At 44.2% G+C, this 18093-nt stretch overlaps 1 protein-coding gene across 3 annotated transcripts in view; it reads left to right on the top strand.

Moving 5' to 3' along the window:
- C23H6orf106 (chromosome 23 C6orf106 homolog) overlaps positions 7424–18093 on the top strand; it is a 97222-nt gene continuing 86552 nt past the window's right edge. Inside the window, exon 1 of one of the 3 annotated variants that reach the window (XM_018038991.1) lies at positions 7424–7828. In XM_018038991.1, coding sequence (XP_017894480.1) covers positions 7671–7828 — 158 coding nt within the window. In that variant the 5' untranslated portion in view covers positions 7424–7670. The remainder of the gene's footprint in view (positions 7829–18093) is intronic. The other 2 variants (XM_018038992.1, XM_018038993.1) reach the window with 2 other exon arrangements.

The raw sequence follows: 18093 nt of genomic DNA on the forward strand, positions 1-18093 counted from the left end.
ATTTTTAAAAACATTTTTGCTGCAAACTATCTTTTATTCATTTATCTTGCTGCTGCTGGTAAGTCACTTCAGTCGTGTCCGACTCTGTACAACCCCATAGACGGCAGCCTACCAGGCTCCCCCATCCCTGGGATTCTCCAGGCGAGAACAGCAGAGTGGGTTGCCATTTCCTTCTCCAACGCATGAAAGTGAAAAGTGAATAATAGCGGCCCCATGGACTGCAGCCCCCAGGCTCCTCCGTCCGTGGGATTTCCCAGGCAAGAGTACTGGAGTGGGGCGCCATCGCCTTCTCCGTCATTTATCTTAGCTACATTTATTTTTGGCTGCACTGGGTCTTCATTGCAGGCACAGGTTTTCTCCAGTAGCAGTGAGTGGAGGCTACTCTCTAGCTGCAGTGCTGTGGCTTTTCACTGCATAGCTTCCCTTGCCGAGCATGAGATTTAGGCCTGGCGCTCAGCAGTTAACAGGCGCTCAGCTAGGCCCACAGGCTTAGCTGAAATACAGTAGTGAGAAAACAAAGTAAGGATTTTGTCCATCCCTGCCCACATGTTTCTTTCTTCTTACTGGTGGACATTGGGGCTATTTTCAGCCTTTCAACTTTTCATTATTATAATGCCTCTATGAAACGTTCATTTATAAACCTAGGATTCGGGGGCCACAGTGTATGAATATTTCAAAGGTTCTTCATACCAATTTATCTAAATTCACATCTACTCACCTTTAGGAAAAAATATATCAATTTTCATTCCCAGTAGCAGTGATATTTGAAAGTACCCATTTCCCTACAATCTTGCCAACAAAAGCTATTACATATTTTTCAAAGCTTTGCCACTCTGATTAGGCAAATGTGATGCCTTATTGTTGTTTTAATCCATTTCCTTATCTACGAGTGGTACACATCTTTCAATGTTTGTTGGCTAACTCAATATTCCTTCTTTTGTGAACTATCCGTTTGTGTCCTCATTTTTCTTCCCCCCACCCCCCTGTGGTGTTTCCATTATATTGAGGAGTAGGATGTCCATTTCTATCTAGAAATCAAATATTCACTTTATTCTTCTTTTTCTCCACCTTCTTTTTGAAATGACTTGACCCTTTCTTTGACTTCATCCAGGAGATAATGTATTTTTGTTTTTCTAGAGGGGAGCATATATTTTTTAAAGTCTTTATTGAGTTTGTCACACTATCGCTTCTGTTTTATGTTTTGGGTTTCCTGGCCCTGAGGCACGTGGGATCTTAGCTCCCTGACCAGGGGTCAAACCAGCATGCCCCGCGCTGGAAGGCAAAGTCTCGGCCACTCAACCTCCAGGGAAGTCCTGAGGTAATGTATTTTGAAAGGAGCTTGGAGAATTCCACGAATCTAAGGAAAGATGAACAACTAGGATGACTCAGGATGACAGAAACCACTTTCTCCCATGCCTTCAGGCCTCTTTCTTTGCCTCTCTCTGCTTTATGGCCCACTTATTACAGATGGGCCTCATCTCTTTTTCATGAGTGCCCCACACAGGTCGTCTCTTTTTGTGTATTTCTATCATTCACTTTCACGCACACAGCTTAGGTCTTGTCAAGTGAAAAAAAAAAAAAAAAGCACAATGTGAGAGTTGTGAGTTAAGTTTTATTTGGCCCAGGAGACAGCATTTCAGATAGCTCTGAGAAACTGCTCCAAAGAGGTAGAGGGAAGGTGAGTGTTACATATGATTTTAGTGAAGGGGGGTGCATGAAGTTAAGCATACATTTTTGGCAGAGGCTTGCTGCTAGTCACGAGGAGCAGATGTCACCGTAATGATTTTAGTGCTTTCCTAGACATGAGGGAATGCAAGACTTGGGCTCATAAAATCTTCTCTTGGGAAGGTCTAACAGTCTGAAGATCAGTTCCGCCAGTTTTCCCCAGAGGACAGAGTGCCTCATTCCTGATCTCCCCCCTGAACTCCTTTCAGCAGGTGTTGAAGCTCAGCAGCTGCTGACCTAACCCTTACAGAGGTGGATGGCAAGCGCCAGTTTGCAGTTGGCAGCCTTTCCACCAACTCATGCCTCAGTCGTGCATGCTCAACTGCGTCAGCTCTGTGGTGTCCTACTCTTTGTGACCCTATGAACTGTACTCCGCCAGGCTCCTCTGTTCATGGGATTTCCCAGGCAAGAGTACTGGAGTGGGTTGCCATTGCCTCCTCGAGGGGAATCTTCCCGACCTAGGAATCAAACCCAAGTGTCCTGCATTCTCTGCATTGGCAGGTGGATTTATTTATTTACCACTGAGCCACGGGGTGAGCCCTTTCCACCAACTCGCTGAGTTCCAATTTCAAATTCCTGATAGAGAGAATCTGATTGGCTGATCCTGGTCCAGTGTCTCCCTCTTGTCCCATCAATGAGGTGTGAGGGCTAAGGGACATGATTATCTGGGGAAGAAACGGCTGCTGGGAGCCAGCTAGAATGTTGCTAATGGTTTGTAGAGAAAGGAGGTCATCACAGTTTGCATGCACACCCAACAGCTTTCTACTACAAGTTGCTACTGTCATATAATGTATTCTAATCTCAATTTGGACTCTGTTTATTCTCTGAATTGGTTATGTTACCAAAAGCTCAGCCTCTGCACACCAGGGCTGAATCTTGGAGATAGTTTTGGGTGAAGTAGAAAAGAATAGCTTTATTACTGGATCTGGCAAAAGGAGACACGCCAGGATTCTACCTTGAAAAACTATGAATACCAACCTGGGAGAATCTGTTGAAGTGTTTTCTGACAAGGTTAGGGTGTGAGCAGGGTTTGCACCCTGGAGAAGGAAATGGCAACCCACTCCAGTATTCTTGCCTGGAAAATCCCATGGATGGAGGAGCCTGGTAGGCTACAGTCCATGGGGTCCAAAAGAGTCAGACAGGACTGAGTCACTTCACTTCACTAATCTTGTCTCAGGGGGGCCTCCTAATCTTGATGAGCCTCTCTAATCACTTTAATCTTGCCTCAGGTGGTTTCTTGGCTGCCCCTCCCTTGACCAGCTCCCCCCTTGAATCCACTCTTTGGAATTCAGGGAAGTTCATGGAGGCTGAAGTCTTGACTTCTAGGAGTGGAGGACAGTGTGGAGGGTCCTGGGGGGTTCCTTACCTGGGAGCCCCCCAGGACCCTGCTTGGTTTCTTATGTTGTGGCATAATCTTGCCACTTGCTGGCCCTGGCAATTCTGAATCTCATGAACTTGGATACCTGGAGCCAATGTAAGATGCTCTGGTGAAATTGTTAGGGGAATCACTGACTGATACAATAGGAGGTCTTGGTAAGGAATGTAGAACTTACAAGCTACCACCAACTGAATGAATTCAGGAAAAGTCAAAAGGAGAAAAATATACCAGTCCATATTTCTACCAACATCTAAGAATTCTTGTTGGAATCCATCTTGGCTGAAAGATGCTCAAGTCACCAGGTAGGATCCTGAGTCAGAATGATTGGCTAGAGACAACTCAGAAACAAATTCTGTTACTATAATCCTGAGACTGCTACAGAGCAGTTCTCCTGAGTTTTCTAACCCTCCTGTTGTCCGCCCAATAGCCCCTCCCCAATAAAGTCTTTTGCTTTGTCACTGTCTATGTCTCCTTTCCTGGTGGCTCAGTTGGTAAAGAATCCACCTGCAGTGTGGGAAACCTGGGTTTGATCCTTGGGTTGGGAAGATGCCCTGGAGGAGGGCATGGCAATTCACTCCAGTATTCTTGCCTGGGGATTCTCCATGGACTGAGGAGCCTGGCCGGTTACAGTCCACGGTGTCAGAAAGAGTCAGACATGACCGAGCGACTAAGCACAGCACAGCACATGTCTCTTTGGACAATTTATTTTCAAGTATTAGACAAAGTGAAGTCGCTCAGTCGTGTCCGACTCTGCGACCCTGTGGACTGCAGCCCACAAGGCTCCTCCATCCATGGGATTCTCCAGGCAAGAATACCGGAATGGGTTGCCATTTCCTTCTCCAGGGGATCTTCCTGACCCAGGGATCGAACCCAGGTCTCCCACATTGCAGGCAGACGCTTTAACCTCTGAACCACCAGGGAAGCCAAGAAACCCTGAAACTAGGACTTCCCTGGTGGTCCAGTGGTTAAGTCTGCCTGCCAATGCAGGGGACATGGGTTAGATCCCTAGTCCCACATGCTGAAGGGCAACTAAGCCCATGTGCCACAATTACTGAGCCTGCATGCCTAGAACCTATGCTCTGCAACAAGAGAAACGATCACAATGAAAAGTCTGCGCACCACAACGAAGAGTAGCTCCCACTTGCCGCAGCTGGCGAAAGTGCACAGATAGCAACAAAGACCCAACACAGCCAGAAATAAATAAATATTGGGAAAAAAAAAACACCAAACTCTGAAATTGACCTGGTCTGGGGATCTGGGATTAGTCTAAATTTTTTACATATGATCACCAGCTCAAGAAATTTAGAAAGTGGCAGGTTTTGGGCATATTTCAGGCAGTGACATATTCAAGCATAGCCCCTGACATGGTCCTGAGATGGTACCTAGAAGCCCCTTTGGAATATTGCTTCCCAGTGTTCCTTTCTTAGAGCAGCTCAGCAGTTTATCCTTTTGCCTCTGAACCAGCCCTTCATCATCTGTCTTCCTAACAGAACAAAACAAAGGGGCACAGCCATCAGGGCAGCACCATAGATGTTTTTATATGACCACTCAGACTCAAGTGGAGATTCACATGTCTGAGAATCTCCTGAATGGGTAACACCTCATTTCCTTCATCTCATATCCCACCCTACAAAAGAATCTTTCCATGGGGGGATGGGGTGGGCTGGTTCTTCATATCTAATATGCCAGCCACCTTGGTCAGTGTACACAGTGGTTAGGGATAGGACAATATTTATTGGGCATCACTGTCCCAGGAATTGTAGATGATTAGCATCCCTGGTCTTCAGGGAATTCATGTTTAGGGTACAACCTCCAATCTCGTGAGAACCAGAAATGTCCCCATAAAGTTTCAGAATTCACTTAAGGAGTAGTTATACTGCTTTGAGATAGCTCCCATCATGAACTGAAGTTCTGAGCCATTTGGGTCTCTTATTTGCCAGGATCTTTTTTGTATTATGTGGGCTGTTTAGGTGTGAGCTGAGCCCCTAGTACTGACTGAAGTTGGCAAAGAACTTTTAATTTCCTTTGGGTCAGCATTCTAATAGAATCATCAGGTTTCAATAACATTTTCTTCTTTAAATCCTTGGTCAACACAACTTTAATCCATGAATGTGCAAGTTAAAACAGTTCCTAGGAAAGTGTATACATTTTGAATTATTTTGTAATTTAAGGCCACATTGAACTCAAAAGGGAACTGTAGCACAATATAGTGGATAGAGTGCTAGACTGAGAATTTTTGTAATTACTAGCTGTGTCATTTCAGATTCATCAATTCTCTTCTCTCAGTTTCAATTCCTTTGTTTGTAGACAGTCGCACATCCTTTCAGCTCCAAAGTTGGGATTTTTATAATCTGTGTTCTCGGTCCATCATCCATAAGATTCAGACAGTCGGAGAAAAACAAGAATCATTGGAGAAAGGGTGGCCCCTTATTAAGAAAAGAGAGAGGACACATACTTCATATTGTAACAGAGGACTAGAGAAGTGAGGCAGAAGAGGGACCAGGAGAAGAAGTCGTCCCTGTCTACTTGCATTCAGTCCAGTTCAGTTCAGTCGCTCAGTTGTGTCCGACTCTTTGCGACCCCATGAATGGCAGCACGCCAGGCCTCCCTGTCCATCACCAACTCCCGGAGTTCACTCAGACTCACGTCCATGGAGTCAGTGATGCCATCCAGCCATCTCATCCTCTGTCGTCCCCTTCTCCTTCTGCCCCCAATCCCTCCCAGCAATCAGAGTCTTTTCCAATAAGTCAACTCTTCTCATGAGGTGGCCAAAGTACTGGAGTTTCAGCTTCAGCATGATTCCTTCCAAAGGAATCCCAGGGTTGATCTCCTTCAGAATGGACTGGTTGGATCTCCTTGCAGTCCAAGGGACTCTCAAGAGTCTTCTCCAACACCACATTTCAAAAGCATCAATTCTTCGGCGCTCAGCCTTCTTCACAGTCCAACTCTCGCATCCATACATGACCACAGGAAAAACCATAGCCTTGACTAGACTACTATCTAACCCCACAGTCATCTCCTCAAGTTTATGATCACAATATTAGTTACCATTTCTTGAGTGCTTCTTAGGGAGCAGGCAGGGTACTGAGTTTATATATTGTTAACTCTTTAATCCTTACAACATACCAATCTGGACAAGCACCATGATTAGCGATAACTGGCAGAATGAGAATTTTTCCCAGAGGCGTGGGACCTCAGAAGTTTTTAAAACCTGTTAGTCTCATTTGGTAGTAGGACAGAAGGAAGTAGAATCTTTTTGCGTTTCCAAAATCTCATGGCACCCCAGATGCTGCTGGTCTCTTATTCTAGCTGTCTACTTGTTGAAATTGTTATGGAAAACGTAGGAATGAAAGATAGTTTCTAGTTTTGCGGCTCTCTATTTTCGGACAAGGCATACAAACTTTCTGGATCTTACTTTCCCTAAGACAGAGAGCCACTTAAAGACAGGTCATTTCTTGTTCGTCCTTCCCCCATGGGGATGTAGGAGAGCGTCGGGCAAACGTGGTGAAAGCAGGAATGAAGGAGGTAGACCAGGCAGTCCCTATGCTTCCCTTCTTCTTTAGTTTTGAAATGGGGCCTTGATCAGGTACTATATGTACTATATGCACAGTAACACTTCGCCTTCTAAAAACGAAACAAGGCAGGTCACATTCTCATGACTTAAACTTTATTTTGAGAGGCTTGGTATTGACGGAGTGGGTGGAAGATTATATGCGGTGTTGGCATGGACCCGTGACTGCCGTTTGCATTGAGGCCTCCTTTACTTTCCGGAGACTGGAGACTACCGTTGCATAACAAAACATCACCGGTGCCACCAAATGTGTGGCCGGCAACCAACTATTCAGGGCATTATCCCTCTGCGAAAGCAGCTCTAGAAACATGCAAACAAGCCCTTCCAGCGCGAGGGGCAAAGCCCTGGCTCCGAAGAAGAATGCGTCCTGCGTGCAGTCTGGTACTTGGATCTCGTCCTGGTCTCTAGTTTCTTTCCCGACTTCAGTTTCCTCATCGCCAAAACGCTCGCACAGTCGTAGACCAAGAGGCCCCAGCTTTCCCCCCTGCTCAAGCCCGAGGTTTTAACTCCTCCTCCTCAGGGTAGGGGCGGGGCGAGGAAAAGGTCAGGCCGGGAGTCACCTCCTCGCGCCTCCTGGCCTTCCCCTTCCTCCTTCCTTCCGCCCGCCTCCTCGCCCCACCGTGGTGAGGTCACGCGGGGGACGTCACGGGGTTGTGACGCCACTGAGGGCGGGCCTCCGAGAGGAAGGGGCGGGGCCTAGGCAGGCGACGCTTGCGCAGTGGGCGCGGCGCGGGAGGAGGCGGAGGCGGCGGCGCAGCTAGAGGCGGCGGCGGTGGAGGCGGCGGCGCCGGGGGGGGTGGGAGGGGGGGGAGCGCGAGAGCGAGTGAGCGGCTGAGAGAGTTTACCCCGATGAGGCGGTGAGAGGCCCGGGGCCTACCTCAGCGGAGCGGGCTCGCGGCGCCAGCTAGCAGCGGGCCCCCTCCCGGTCCCCGGGCCCGGCGGCGCGGCGGCTGCTTGGTTGTGAGGAGGCGGGGAAGCGAGTGTCCGGCCCCAGCCATGGAGGGTATGGACGTGGACCTGGACCCCGAGCTGATGCAGAAGTTCAGCTGCCTGGGCACCACGGACAAGGACGTGCTCATCTCCGAGTTTCAGCGGTTGCTCGGCTTCCAGCTCAACCCGGCCGGCTGCGCCTTCTTCCTGGACATGACCAACTGGTGAGCCGGCTCCGCCGCCGCGCCAGCCTCTGGCAGCGGCCTCGGGGCCCCGAGGGGAAGGGAAGGGACACCCGAGCTCGGCGGCAGGGCGGGCCGGGCGGGCTCTGAGGGACACCCCTCTCCAGGGGCGGGGAGGGCGTGTGGGGAGCCCTCGGGGCCTGGGAGGAATTAGGGGCCCAAGCAGGGCTAGAGGGGGACATAGGAGGAGAGTTGTGGGGCCACGGAGGGCAGGAGAGGCGGAAGGGAGGTCGGGGGGCTGGTGCTGAGGTTCGGAGGAGTGTTGTTAGCGGCCGAGGAACGTGGGAAGAGGAGGAAAAGGGCTTGAGCATCGAGGAACGGGGGTCCACCTGGAAAGAAGGGGGCCGTGGTGTTGGCTAAAAGTAAAGCGGAAAATCCAAATTTGCGGAGTGGAAAAAAAGCTTGGGGTATGGAGTTAGAGGCTGAAGATGACGGGGGTTGAGAGGAAACTCTGGGAGAGAATTGGGTGCCGTGGGCAGGCAGAACCTGGCGCGCGGGTGAGACTTGGGAGTTAAGAACTGAGAACAGATCATTTGTGTGCGTCTCTCTCATTAAAGTGTGTGTCTCCATTCGAGGACAGACAGGAAAAAGGGGAAAACTTTACAGGGAAGGACAAGTGAGTAGGATAAGAAAGAGGACTTTCCGAAGAGCTGTGCCCGGGAAGGGGTGGGATCTACTAATGGAGGACCGGGCGTGCTAGACCCGGGGGGCAGGGTCTGGGGAAAACGTGAATAAAAGTGAAGGGAGAGGAGGTTGTCCTGCGGGAGGGAACTTTTCTGACGGGATTGGAGCTCTGGGCTCCAAAGTGCGGGAAGGGAGAGGGGCTTATCTCAGAGGCACTTACGGGGGGAAAAAAAAAAAATGCTGGGTTGTTAGCCGTTTGGGAAAATGGAGAACTTGACTTTTTGGCTTGGAGTCTTCTTGTAGAAGACTGATTTGGGGTAGAGGGCCGTGATAACTTCGACTACAGGGGTGTTTCTTGGTTTTGGGTGGAGCACTTGCTATTTCTGGTAGCCAAGTTTCCCCTTGTTCTCTGAGGAGGGCTTGTCGAGTTCACTCAAGGTGAGTGATGAAGTGGAGACCATTAGACTTCCTTTGAAAGGATTTCAGGTGAAGCAGCTCATCTTTCTTTGGTCAGAAAGCCATGAGATGATTGCCCTTTGCTCTCTGTGTTGGGCACTCAGTCCCCTGGCATGTGGAATCTTGTTTCCTTTGGCATGACTTACAGAGCCAGGCTCCCCTTTATTCCATGTCTACTTGATGCCTCAAGCAATGCCAGAAAAAGAGTCTGTAAGCTTTGTCTTTATCCCCTTTCTCATCCAACCCTATCCTGAGTGGTGCTCATCTTATAAAGGAGAGTTTGGTAGCTGTGGTGGCTCCAAAGGTGATGTGTGAATATTTTTGTGGTTCATTGGTGGTTCCTGTTGTTTCATCTTTAAAGTTGATATAGTAACAGTGGGGTTGACTGCTTAGATGTTTAGAAGTATTTCTGATCCCCTGTTGGACATAAAAGTCCAACAGGGACTACAGCTTCCAGTCGTTTTCTGAGCACCAGCCTGTGTGTTTCATAGAGAGTGGCAGGGGCTATTGAAAACACTGAACAGAGGTAGTACCCTGGTGAAATTTGGAAGTAAAGCTATGTCTTGAGGAGGGTTGTGCCCTTGCCTGCCTGCTTCCCACCCCCAGGTCCTTTTCTTCCTGTTTACACTAGTTCAGCATAGGAAACTTGGCATATTGTTGCTGCCAGTTTGGTAGAAATCATTATTTCTCCCTACCCTCTTGTGAGTTGTACCATTTAAATCCCACCCTAATAAGTTTTAAGTTTTTTAGAGTCAGTATTTATTAGTCCAGTTATTATGGCTACAAAAACAATGTAATGAATTTTATATGCTTGAGGTATATGTGTTTAATGTCTAAGATTGTTTTTAAGTGTTGTGAAAGGTGAGGCTCAGTGTGGATGAGGAAAAAAAATTATGGTTGCATTATAAAATTTTTATTTGAATTTTATCTAAAAATTATTAAGCTTAGTGACAGAGTAGCATGTGTTCTGAGAAGATGTTATCTCTGTGTAAAACAAGGTGTGATACATTTCTGAGCGAAGGAGTGAGCCATTAAAAATGTATTCTGGTTCTAAAGCAGTTAGAAGTCAGTAGCTGCTGAAGAATTCAGACTATTAAGTGATAACTCAGCTGTAAGTACATTACCTATTTTTTTGACTGTGAAAGTCATATGTTATTTATTTTCTTTGATTATAAAGTGAAAAATTTGTGAATGAAAGGAAGTAAGGCTTGTTATTCTTTTTCCAATGAAAGCAGTTAGCTTCATAATCCAGTATTGTGTTTTGATTCCAATGTTGACCTGGCTAAATTTGTCTTGTTAGATTTTTATTTTAAACAAATACTAATTATAATTGATAAAGTCTAGCTAAAATAAAATACATACATGAATGCATACTTGGTCAAAATATTTGTGTGTTAAATATAAATATCCAAGGTCTAGAAATGTATTAAGTGTCATTTAATGTCTGACTTTGAAAACTTTTGAGATAGTCCTGATACAGGTTGCCAAAACCTCTCTCAAATTGCTGTCGTTAACCTGTTGAGTTTGAGATGATTAACCTGTGACTTCCTGCCTATTTTGGGTTGTAATAAATAACCGCCATTCAGTTGTCTAGTGATGGTTTAAAAAAATGTAAAATAAAAATAATAGTTTTAAACTGAAGGCTTAAAATGAGTAATCGAAAATGAAACCCTATTTGGAAAGACCATGTATTTGTTTTCAAAAGTAAGAATTTATTTTCTGTTGTTAACCAGCAACTTTTTAAGAAACTGTTGAAAACTGACAAAATTGAGTGTTTTGGTCTTATAAATTATCTACCCTGTAAACAGATTTTTTTTTTAAGTCTTTGGTTGGATGTGTACTATGTAGGTATTTCTATTTAATTTAGAACCCAGTATTATTTCAGTTTTGTACTGTTTATACCTGAGCTGGCAGCTATGTTGCCAGAGATTGGTGGAACTGCCTCTTAACAAAAGTAGTCAATTTACAGTTCCTGAGTATCTAAAGTACATAAATGGTATTGTGAAGGAACCCAATATCTGAAGCCAAACTGAGATGATTTGTATATTAGAATAACTTCCTATAGGTGGAATGTCTTCTGAAGACACTATTAGGCTGTGCGTATAGAACTTGGAATTCTGAAACTGGAAGCTGGCTTAAGATTCTCTGGTTCATTCCAGTTTTTCCTGCAAGATTGCATTTAACTCTTCCAAGTAGCTTATTCTTGAATCCTCAAGGGCAGAGATTTGCATGGTACCTTATTGTAGTGTTTAATTACCTTGCTAGTTAGAATTATGTCAAAACTAAATCTTTCTTACTGTAATAAAAGCTTTTTTGTTTGTGTCCTCCTTGGAGATGAATATCTAATAAACACCTTCCTTAAAAGGTCAGAAAGCCTCTATTAATACAAATCACTAGAAGTTTTCAACCATACATAATTTAAAAACATTCAATTTAATGGTTTCTTGTCCTTTAATGTAATCTGATAGATTTTTTTTTCCCCAACAAAACCCAACAGGATTGAGAGCAGAGTTTAATTGTGGTGTGATATACATAACATAAAACTTACTGTTTTTAATCAGTTTTAAAGGTACAGTTTAGTGCAGCATAAGATTTTAAATTCAGTTGTCTTCCCTCTAAGTCATTTGTCTCTGTTATGTTTTCAAGGTGAATTATTCTTTAGCATTTATGACAAGAGGCGAATAATCCTTCTAGGTTTTTTAAGAGGACATTAACGTGGAAGTTATTTCTTATTATGCGTGCATGCTAAAGTCACTTCAGTTGTTTTCGACTCTTTGTGACCCCATGGACTGTAGCCCACCGGGGTCCTCCGTCCATAGGATTCTCCAGGCAAGAATCCTGGAGGAGGTTGCCATTTCTACTCTAGGGTATCTTCCTGATGCAGGGATCAAACCTACGTCTCTCGTGTCTCCTGCATTGGCAGGTGGGTTCTTCACCACCTGAGAAAGCCCTGTTTCTCGTTATAGAGATAAGTCAATCATCTTTGACGAGCATGCAGGCAGTGTTGGTTGTTCTGTCCCTCCTGTTCATTAGGCTAGCCTTCCCCGGTGGCCAGCGGTAGACTCCACCTGCCAGTGCAGGAGACGCAGGTTCCATCCCTGGCTCAGAAGGATCCCCTGGAGAAGGAAATGGCAACCTGCTCCAGTATTCTTGCCTGGAGAATCCATGAGCCTCGAGAAGCCTGGCAGACTACAGTCTGTAGGGTCTCGCAAGAGCAGGACATGACTTAGCAACTAAATAACAGCATTCATTAGGCTAGTGCTTTGCAGTTTGGGTGTTACAGCATCCTAGGTTACCTCCAGGTAGCTTCAGGAAGCAGTGTTTATTTTTTGGAAGACTGCATGCACCCCTTATGGATGGGACAGATGTTTTTTTAGAAAAATAACTCAGGGAAAAACTTTTGTTAAATAATGTCCTGTAGACTTTCAACTTTGTCAGAGGTACTGTTCTGGGTAACAGGAAGGTATAACCGCTGTGCAATGAAGTGGAATCAGAACCTAGAGGTGAAAATCAGGTGTACTTCTCTGGTTTCACCGTGCTGCCCCTGCCTGATGGAGATCCATGTCTCAGTCACATGTATGCTAAATGAGTTTCTGATGCACTCATTGGTGTATACGTATGAATCTAGAAGTCCCTCTATGACAGATTAAAACTTGTTAATGATGGTTTCCTTTAAAAATGTGTGCCAGGCAGCAGCTTTAGGAACAGTCGGAAGAGTTGCATAACGTAATAGAGTGTTGTCCACGCTGTTGCATTTTTAAGAAGATTGGGAGTTCTTGCTTTGGGCTTTCTTCCCCACTAAAAGGTTGCGACTCTGGGTGTAGTATAAAATAGTTTACAAGTAGTACATCCAGATTCCTTTTAGTTTTAAAAGGATAGTAAAAGCTACCTGTTGTCCTGTACTGTTCAGTTGCTGTGAAACTTGCATTTCTGATTATGTATCAAGTCAGAACTAGTCTCCATTATAGCCAGGGTGGGTGGAGGTGTTTCTTTACCACCTCTTATCTTCCAGCTCCCCACCCCAATTTGTTTAGCACATAACAGCAAAAACTCAACCTGACAGTATTTATTTATTCATTTATTGGCCACACGACTTATGGGATCTTAGTGCCCTGACTAGGGACTGAATCTGGGCGCCAAGTCCTGACCACTGGACTACCAAAGAATTCCCTCAACCAGACAGTATTTAAAAAAATATATTTTGGATGGACCTTGGTAGATGGTGTAATACAAAGCAGGAGACAGCCTCTATCATCATTTGCTCTCTAGTAGGGAAAGAACATGTGTGAAACTAAGAGAGAAAAAGCTTAGGGATAATAAGGAAGAAACATTTATATATTGATGCTGAATTAACAGAGGAAAGCTTCAGAACTGGTAGGGATGGACTGAATCCGACAGAACCAGCGATTCACAAATATTGACTGCTTACTATGGGCAGGTTTCTTAGAGGGTTTGGCATGGCTGGGGGATTTGAATTGATGGAAAAGTTGTGTCATGTTAGGTTTCCTGAGTGAAACCAGGAAGGAGCAAGTGGACAGAGCTGTCTGAATGATTGGCTTGGCAAGAATGTGGTTAATGGGATCAGAAGTGAACAAGAGCTGGAGCTTGTTTTTATTTTTGCTTTGGAATATTGATTTTTTAAAAATTGCGGTGAAATTAACTTAAAATTGAACCATGATAAAGTGAACACTTTAAGTGGCAGTTAGTGTATTCATGACGTGCAGCCATACCTTTATCTAGCTGAAACATTTTCATCACTCCAGAAGGAAACCCCACACCCACTAAGAAGTTGTTTCCTATTCCTTTCTCCACCCAGCCTCTGGCAGTTTGAATTCTTTCTCTATGGATGTACCTGTTCTGGATATTTCATATAAATGGAATAAAAGTTTTTTTCCTTTTTGTGTGTGACTTCTTTCAGACTTCATCTGTGTTGTGTCTAATATCCATCAGTACTTCATTCCGTCTAATGGCTACGTGACTTCCCTTGTAGTGCAGTCGGTAAAGAATCTGCCTGAATATAGGAGACCTAGGTTTGATTCCTGGGTTGGCAAGATCCCTTGGAGAAGGAAATGGCAACCCACTCCAGTATTCTTGTCTAGAGAATTCCATGGACCGAGGAGCCTGGCAGGCTACAGTCCATGGGGTTGCAAGAGTCAGACACAACTTAGTGACCACTAATGGCTGTGTAATATTCCATTGTATGTGTATAAACGCAGTTTGTCCATTCATCTGTTGGTGGACATTTTGAGCCATTTCCCCCTTTTGGCTATTGTGAATAGAACTGCTATGAATATGAGTTTTAATGTATTTGTTTGAGTACTTATTTTCAGTTCTTTGGATATATACATAGTGGTGATATGGTAATTCTATGTTCAACTTTTTGAGGAGCCACCAAACTATTTTCCACAGTGGCTGAGTCATTTATTAGATTGGTGAAAAAGTAATTGCAGTTTCAGACTGTCTAGACTCAAACACATCTTTATTAATCAAAATAGGAACCACTACAATCAACACATTGTTGCCAATGAGAAATAAGTTGGTTTCTAAGTTTGTAACGACCTGAGCTTCAGGATTCAGTGAACTCTTGGAAAGCATTTTCTGCCTCCTCCTGGTTGTGGAAGCATTTGCCCTGTAACAAGTTTTTGAGATGCTTGAAGTTGTAGTCGGTTGGTGAGAGGTCAGATGACGGATGAGGCAGAACTTCGTAGGCCAATTCATTCAACTTTTGGAGCGTTGATTGTGTGACCTGTGGTCAGGCGTTGTCATGAAGAAGAATTGGGGCCTTTCTGTTGACCTAAGACTGGCTGTAGGTGTTGCAGTTTTCAGTACATCTCATCCATTTGCTGAGCATACGTCTCTACTTCTCACATGTAGTGGTTTCACCAGGATTCAGAAAGCTGTAGTGGATCAGACTGGCAGCAGACCACCAAACAGTGACCACGACCTTTTTTTGGTGCAAGTTTGGCTTTGGAGCTTCTTCTCTCTCCAAGCATGAGCCGATCGTCACCAGTTGTATACAATCCACTTAAAAAACTTATATTTATGGACTTTGTTGCCTGTGCTGGGTCCGCATTGCTGTGTTGGCTTTTCTCTCGTTGGGGCAAGCGGGGGCTACTCTTTCCTTTCAGTGCAAGGGCTTCTCATTGCGGTGGCTTCTTTTGTTGGGGAGCATGGACTCTAGGGTGCACGGGCTTCAGTAGTTGCGGCACGTGGGTTCAGTAGTTGGGGCTCCCAGGCTCTAGAGCACTGGCTCGATGGTCGTGGTGCACAGGCTTAGTTGCTCCCTGACGTGTGGGATCTTCCTGGACCAGGGATCAAACCTGTGTCTCCTGCTTTTGCAGGTGGATTCTTTACCACTGAGCCACCAGGGAAGCCCTAGAATTCACTTTTCATCACATGTCACAATCTGAGAAATGGTTCATTGGTGCACAGAATAGGAGAAGACACTTCAAAACACTGAATTTTTTATTTGGGGCAGCTCAAGGGGCACCCACTTAACCAGCTTTTTCACCTTTTCAATTTGCTTCAAATGCCAAACGACCATAGAATGTTCGACAGCAACTTCTCCTGTAGTTGTAAGAGAATCAGCTTTGATCTGTCAGTTGGTCATTGCCAACTTCTGATGGCTGGCCACTACGCTCCTCCTCTTCAAGCCTCTCATTTCCTTTGCACAACTTCTTGAACCACCACTGCACTGTATGTTTGCTAGCAGTTCCTGGGCCACATGCATTGTTGATGTTGAGAGTGGTCTCCACTGTTTTATGACCCATATTGAACTTGAATAAGAAAATCGCTTGACTCTGCTTTTTGTCTAACATCATTTCTGTAGTCTAAAATAAATGTAAAATAAACAGCAAGTCATTAGCAAGAAAAGTGAAGCAAGAAATGTGCATTAAACATAACCACCTTTATTTAAGAATGTATTCCAATATCAAACATCAGAATTCAACAGAGCAAAACCGCAGTTACTTTTGCAGCAATCTGATACATTCCTCTAGCAAGGTTGAGAGTCTGTAGCAATTTTTCTACAAACTTGCTAACACTTGTATGCCATCTTTATATTAAAGTGAGTCTGAAGTGGTACCTCACTGTGAGATTGATTTGCATTTCTCTGATTACTCATCATATTGAATGTCTTTTTATATGTTTGTTGGCCATTTGTATATTTTTATTGGTGAAATATCTGTTCAAGTCCTTTGCTGGTTTTCTAACTGGACTGTCTATTGTTTGGTTATAAGAGTTCTTTATATATTCTGGATATATTAGACCCTTATCAGATATGATTTGCAAATATTTTCTCCAGTTTTTCGGATTGTCTTTAAAATTTTCTCATTAATGTCCTTTGGTGCATAAATGTTTTTAACTTTAATGAGGCCAAGTTTAATTTTCTGTTGCTGCTTGCGCTTTTGGTGTTACAGCTAATAATTCATTGCCTATCCAAAATTTACCTCTGTTTTCTAAGAATCTTATGGTTTCAGTTGTTATATTTAGGTCACTGATCTATTTTTAGTTAATTTTTGCATTTTGTTGAGGTAGGAATCCATCTGTATTCTGTAGTTTAATTTGGTCATATCATATGCTCTGGAACTGGCTTCTCATTGACTCTGCACTAAATATATCCTTTAATTTTATTTAGTATGTACTTTACTATCTTTCCCCGCCACTGAAAATTGGTCAAGAAAAGTGTGCATGGTTTTCTGTTTGGGGAAAAAACTTATGCATGTTCTATTGGCACCCAAAACTAAATGTATGTTGAAAAGGTCAGTCCCCTCTAGACTACCCCCAGTCTTTCAGCTTTTTCTGACTTTTCTTCGTTCTGTTAACAGCTCCAGTGGTCTTCCAGACAGAAGCTTCAAACTGAGTCATTTCCCGTGCCCTCTCCTTCCTGAACACCCCAGATCATTTGCCAAGTCCAGTTTGTTTCCACTCTGCAGTGCACCTCCCAACTGTCTTTTCCATTCTCCTTGGCATCACTTTAGTTGATAGATTATATTACCACTTTAACGGGGTAACATTGGAATAGTCTCCAAACTGGTGTTTTGCACCAGGCTCTCCTCCTTCAGTCCGTTTCGTGGATATCCCAGTACTAGGTCAGTCTTTCTGAATCACAGCTTTGATCAGGGCCCTTCCTTTCTCAGAAACCTTTGGGCTTGGTTGCCGGCCAGGTAGAGAGCTTTTACCTTGACTTTCAGGACTCTTCTTAGAGTGATCCAGCCGGCCTGTCTTTTGTGATGGATATTCTGCTCCTCTCTGCCCCTTTCAAGTTGGCCGCCTGCTTATTTGCCACACATGCTTTGGCTTTTCCAACTTTTGACTTTTTTCTTCTACCTAGAATGCTATTATTTCCTCTTTATACCTCATGAAATCCTTTTTTTTTTTTTTAAATTGGGACATTAATTCTTGGTAGTGCTGTCTTCTCTGAACTCCACTCTTGCCTTTTTACTAACATCATATACAATTCTTTGCAACACACAGGTATCATATATAATGCACACCCTGGAGAGGAACATGTCGCCTAACAGCCTTTGTTTCTCCCTAAGCATCCGATGCAATGCTGTGTATGTGTAGGTGCTCAATATATACTTGTTAAAGTACTAATAAATACTTGCCTGAAGTAGATGAGAGTAAATATTTTGTTTGTTTGGAAGTCTTGAAGTCTAGTGCTGTTAGAAGAAACAACTTCTATAAACCAAGCTTCCTTTCAGGCTTTTTTGTTTGTAGGTTTAATTTGGGCGTACATGACATGAAAGCAAATTAAAATTTAAGTAGCCACAAAAATTTCGTTTCTGGAAGAAATTTGAACCCTCTGTAGGTTGGTTCCACCATATTATATATCTGCCTTTCCAGGCCTGTCTCCTTGTACTAAATATCCTTTGTAGTCAGTTTATGAGAGAATGTGTTATTCAAAATTAGGTAATGTTTGTAGTTATGTAGATATGAATGGAAAAAGTATTTTGTAAACTTTGTAAAGTTCTCTTGGATCTGTGCCATTATATGCATATTTTCAAAGTTTTCATGTTTAGCTGTGCTCTTCATTGCAGTGTGCACCAAGCCTCTCATTGTAGTGGCTTCTCTCGTTGCAGCTTGAGGGCTCTAGAGCGTGAGTTTCAGCAGCTGCGGTTCCTGGGTTCTAGAGAACAGGCTCAGTGCGTAGAGGCACACGGGTC

This window comes from Capra hircus, chromosome 23 (assembly GCF_001704415.2).
Source record: "Capra hircus breed San Clemente chromosome 23, ASM170441v1, whole genome shotgun sequence".
Lineage (NCBI taxonomy): Eukaryota > Metazoa > Chordata > Mammalia > Artiodactyla > Bovidae > Capra > Capra hircus.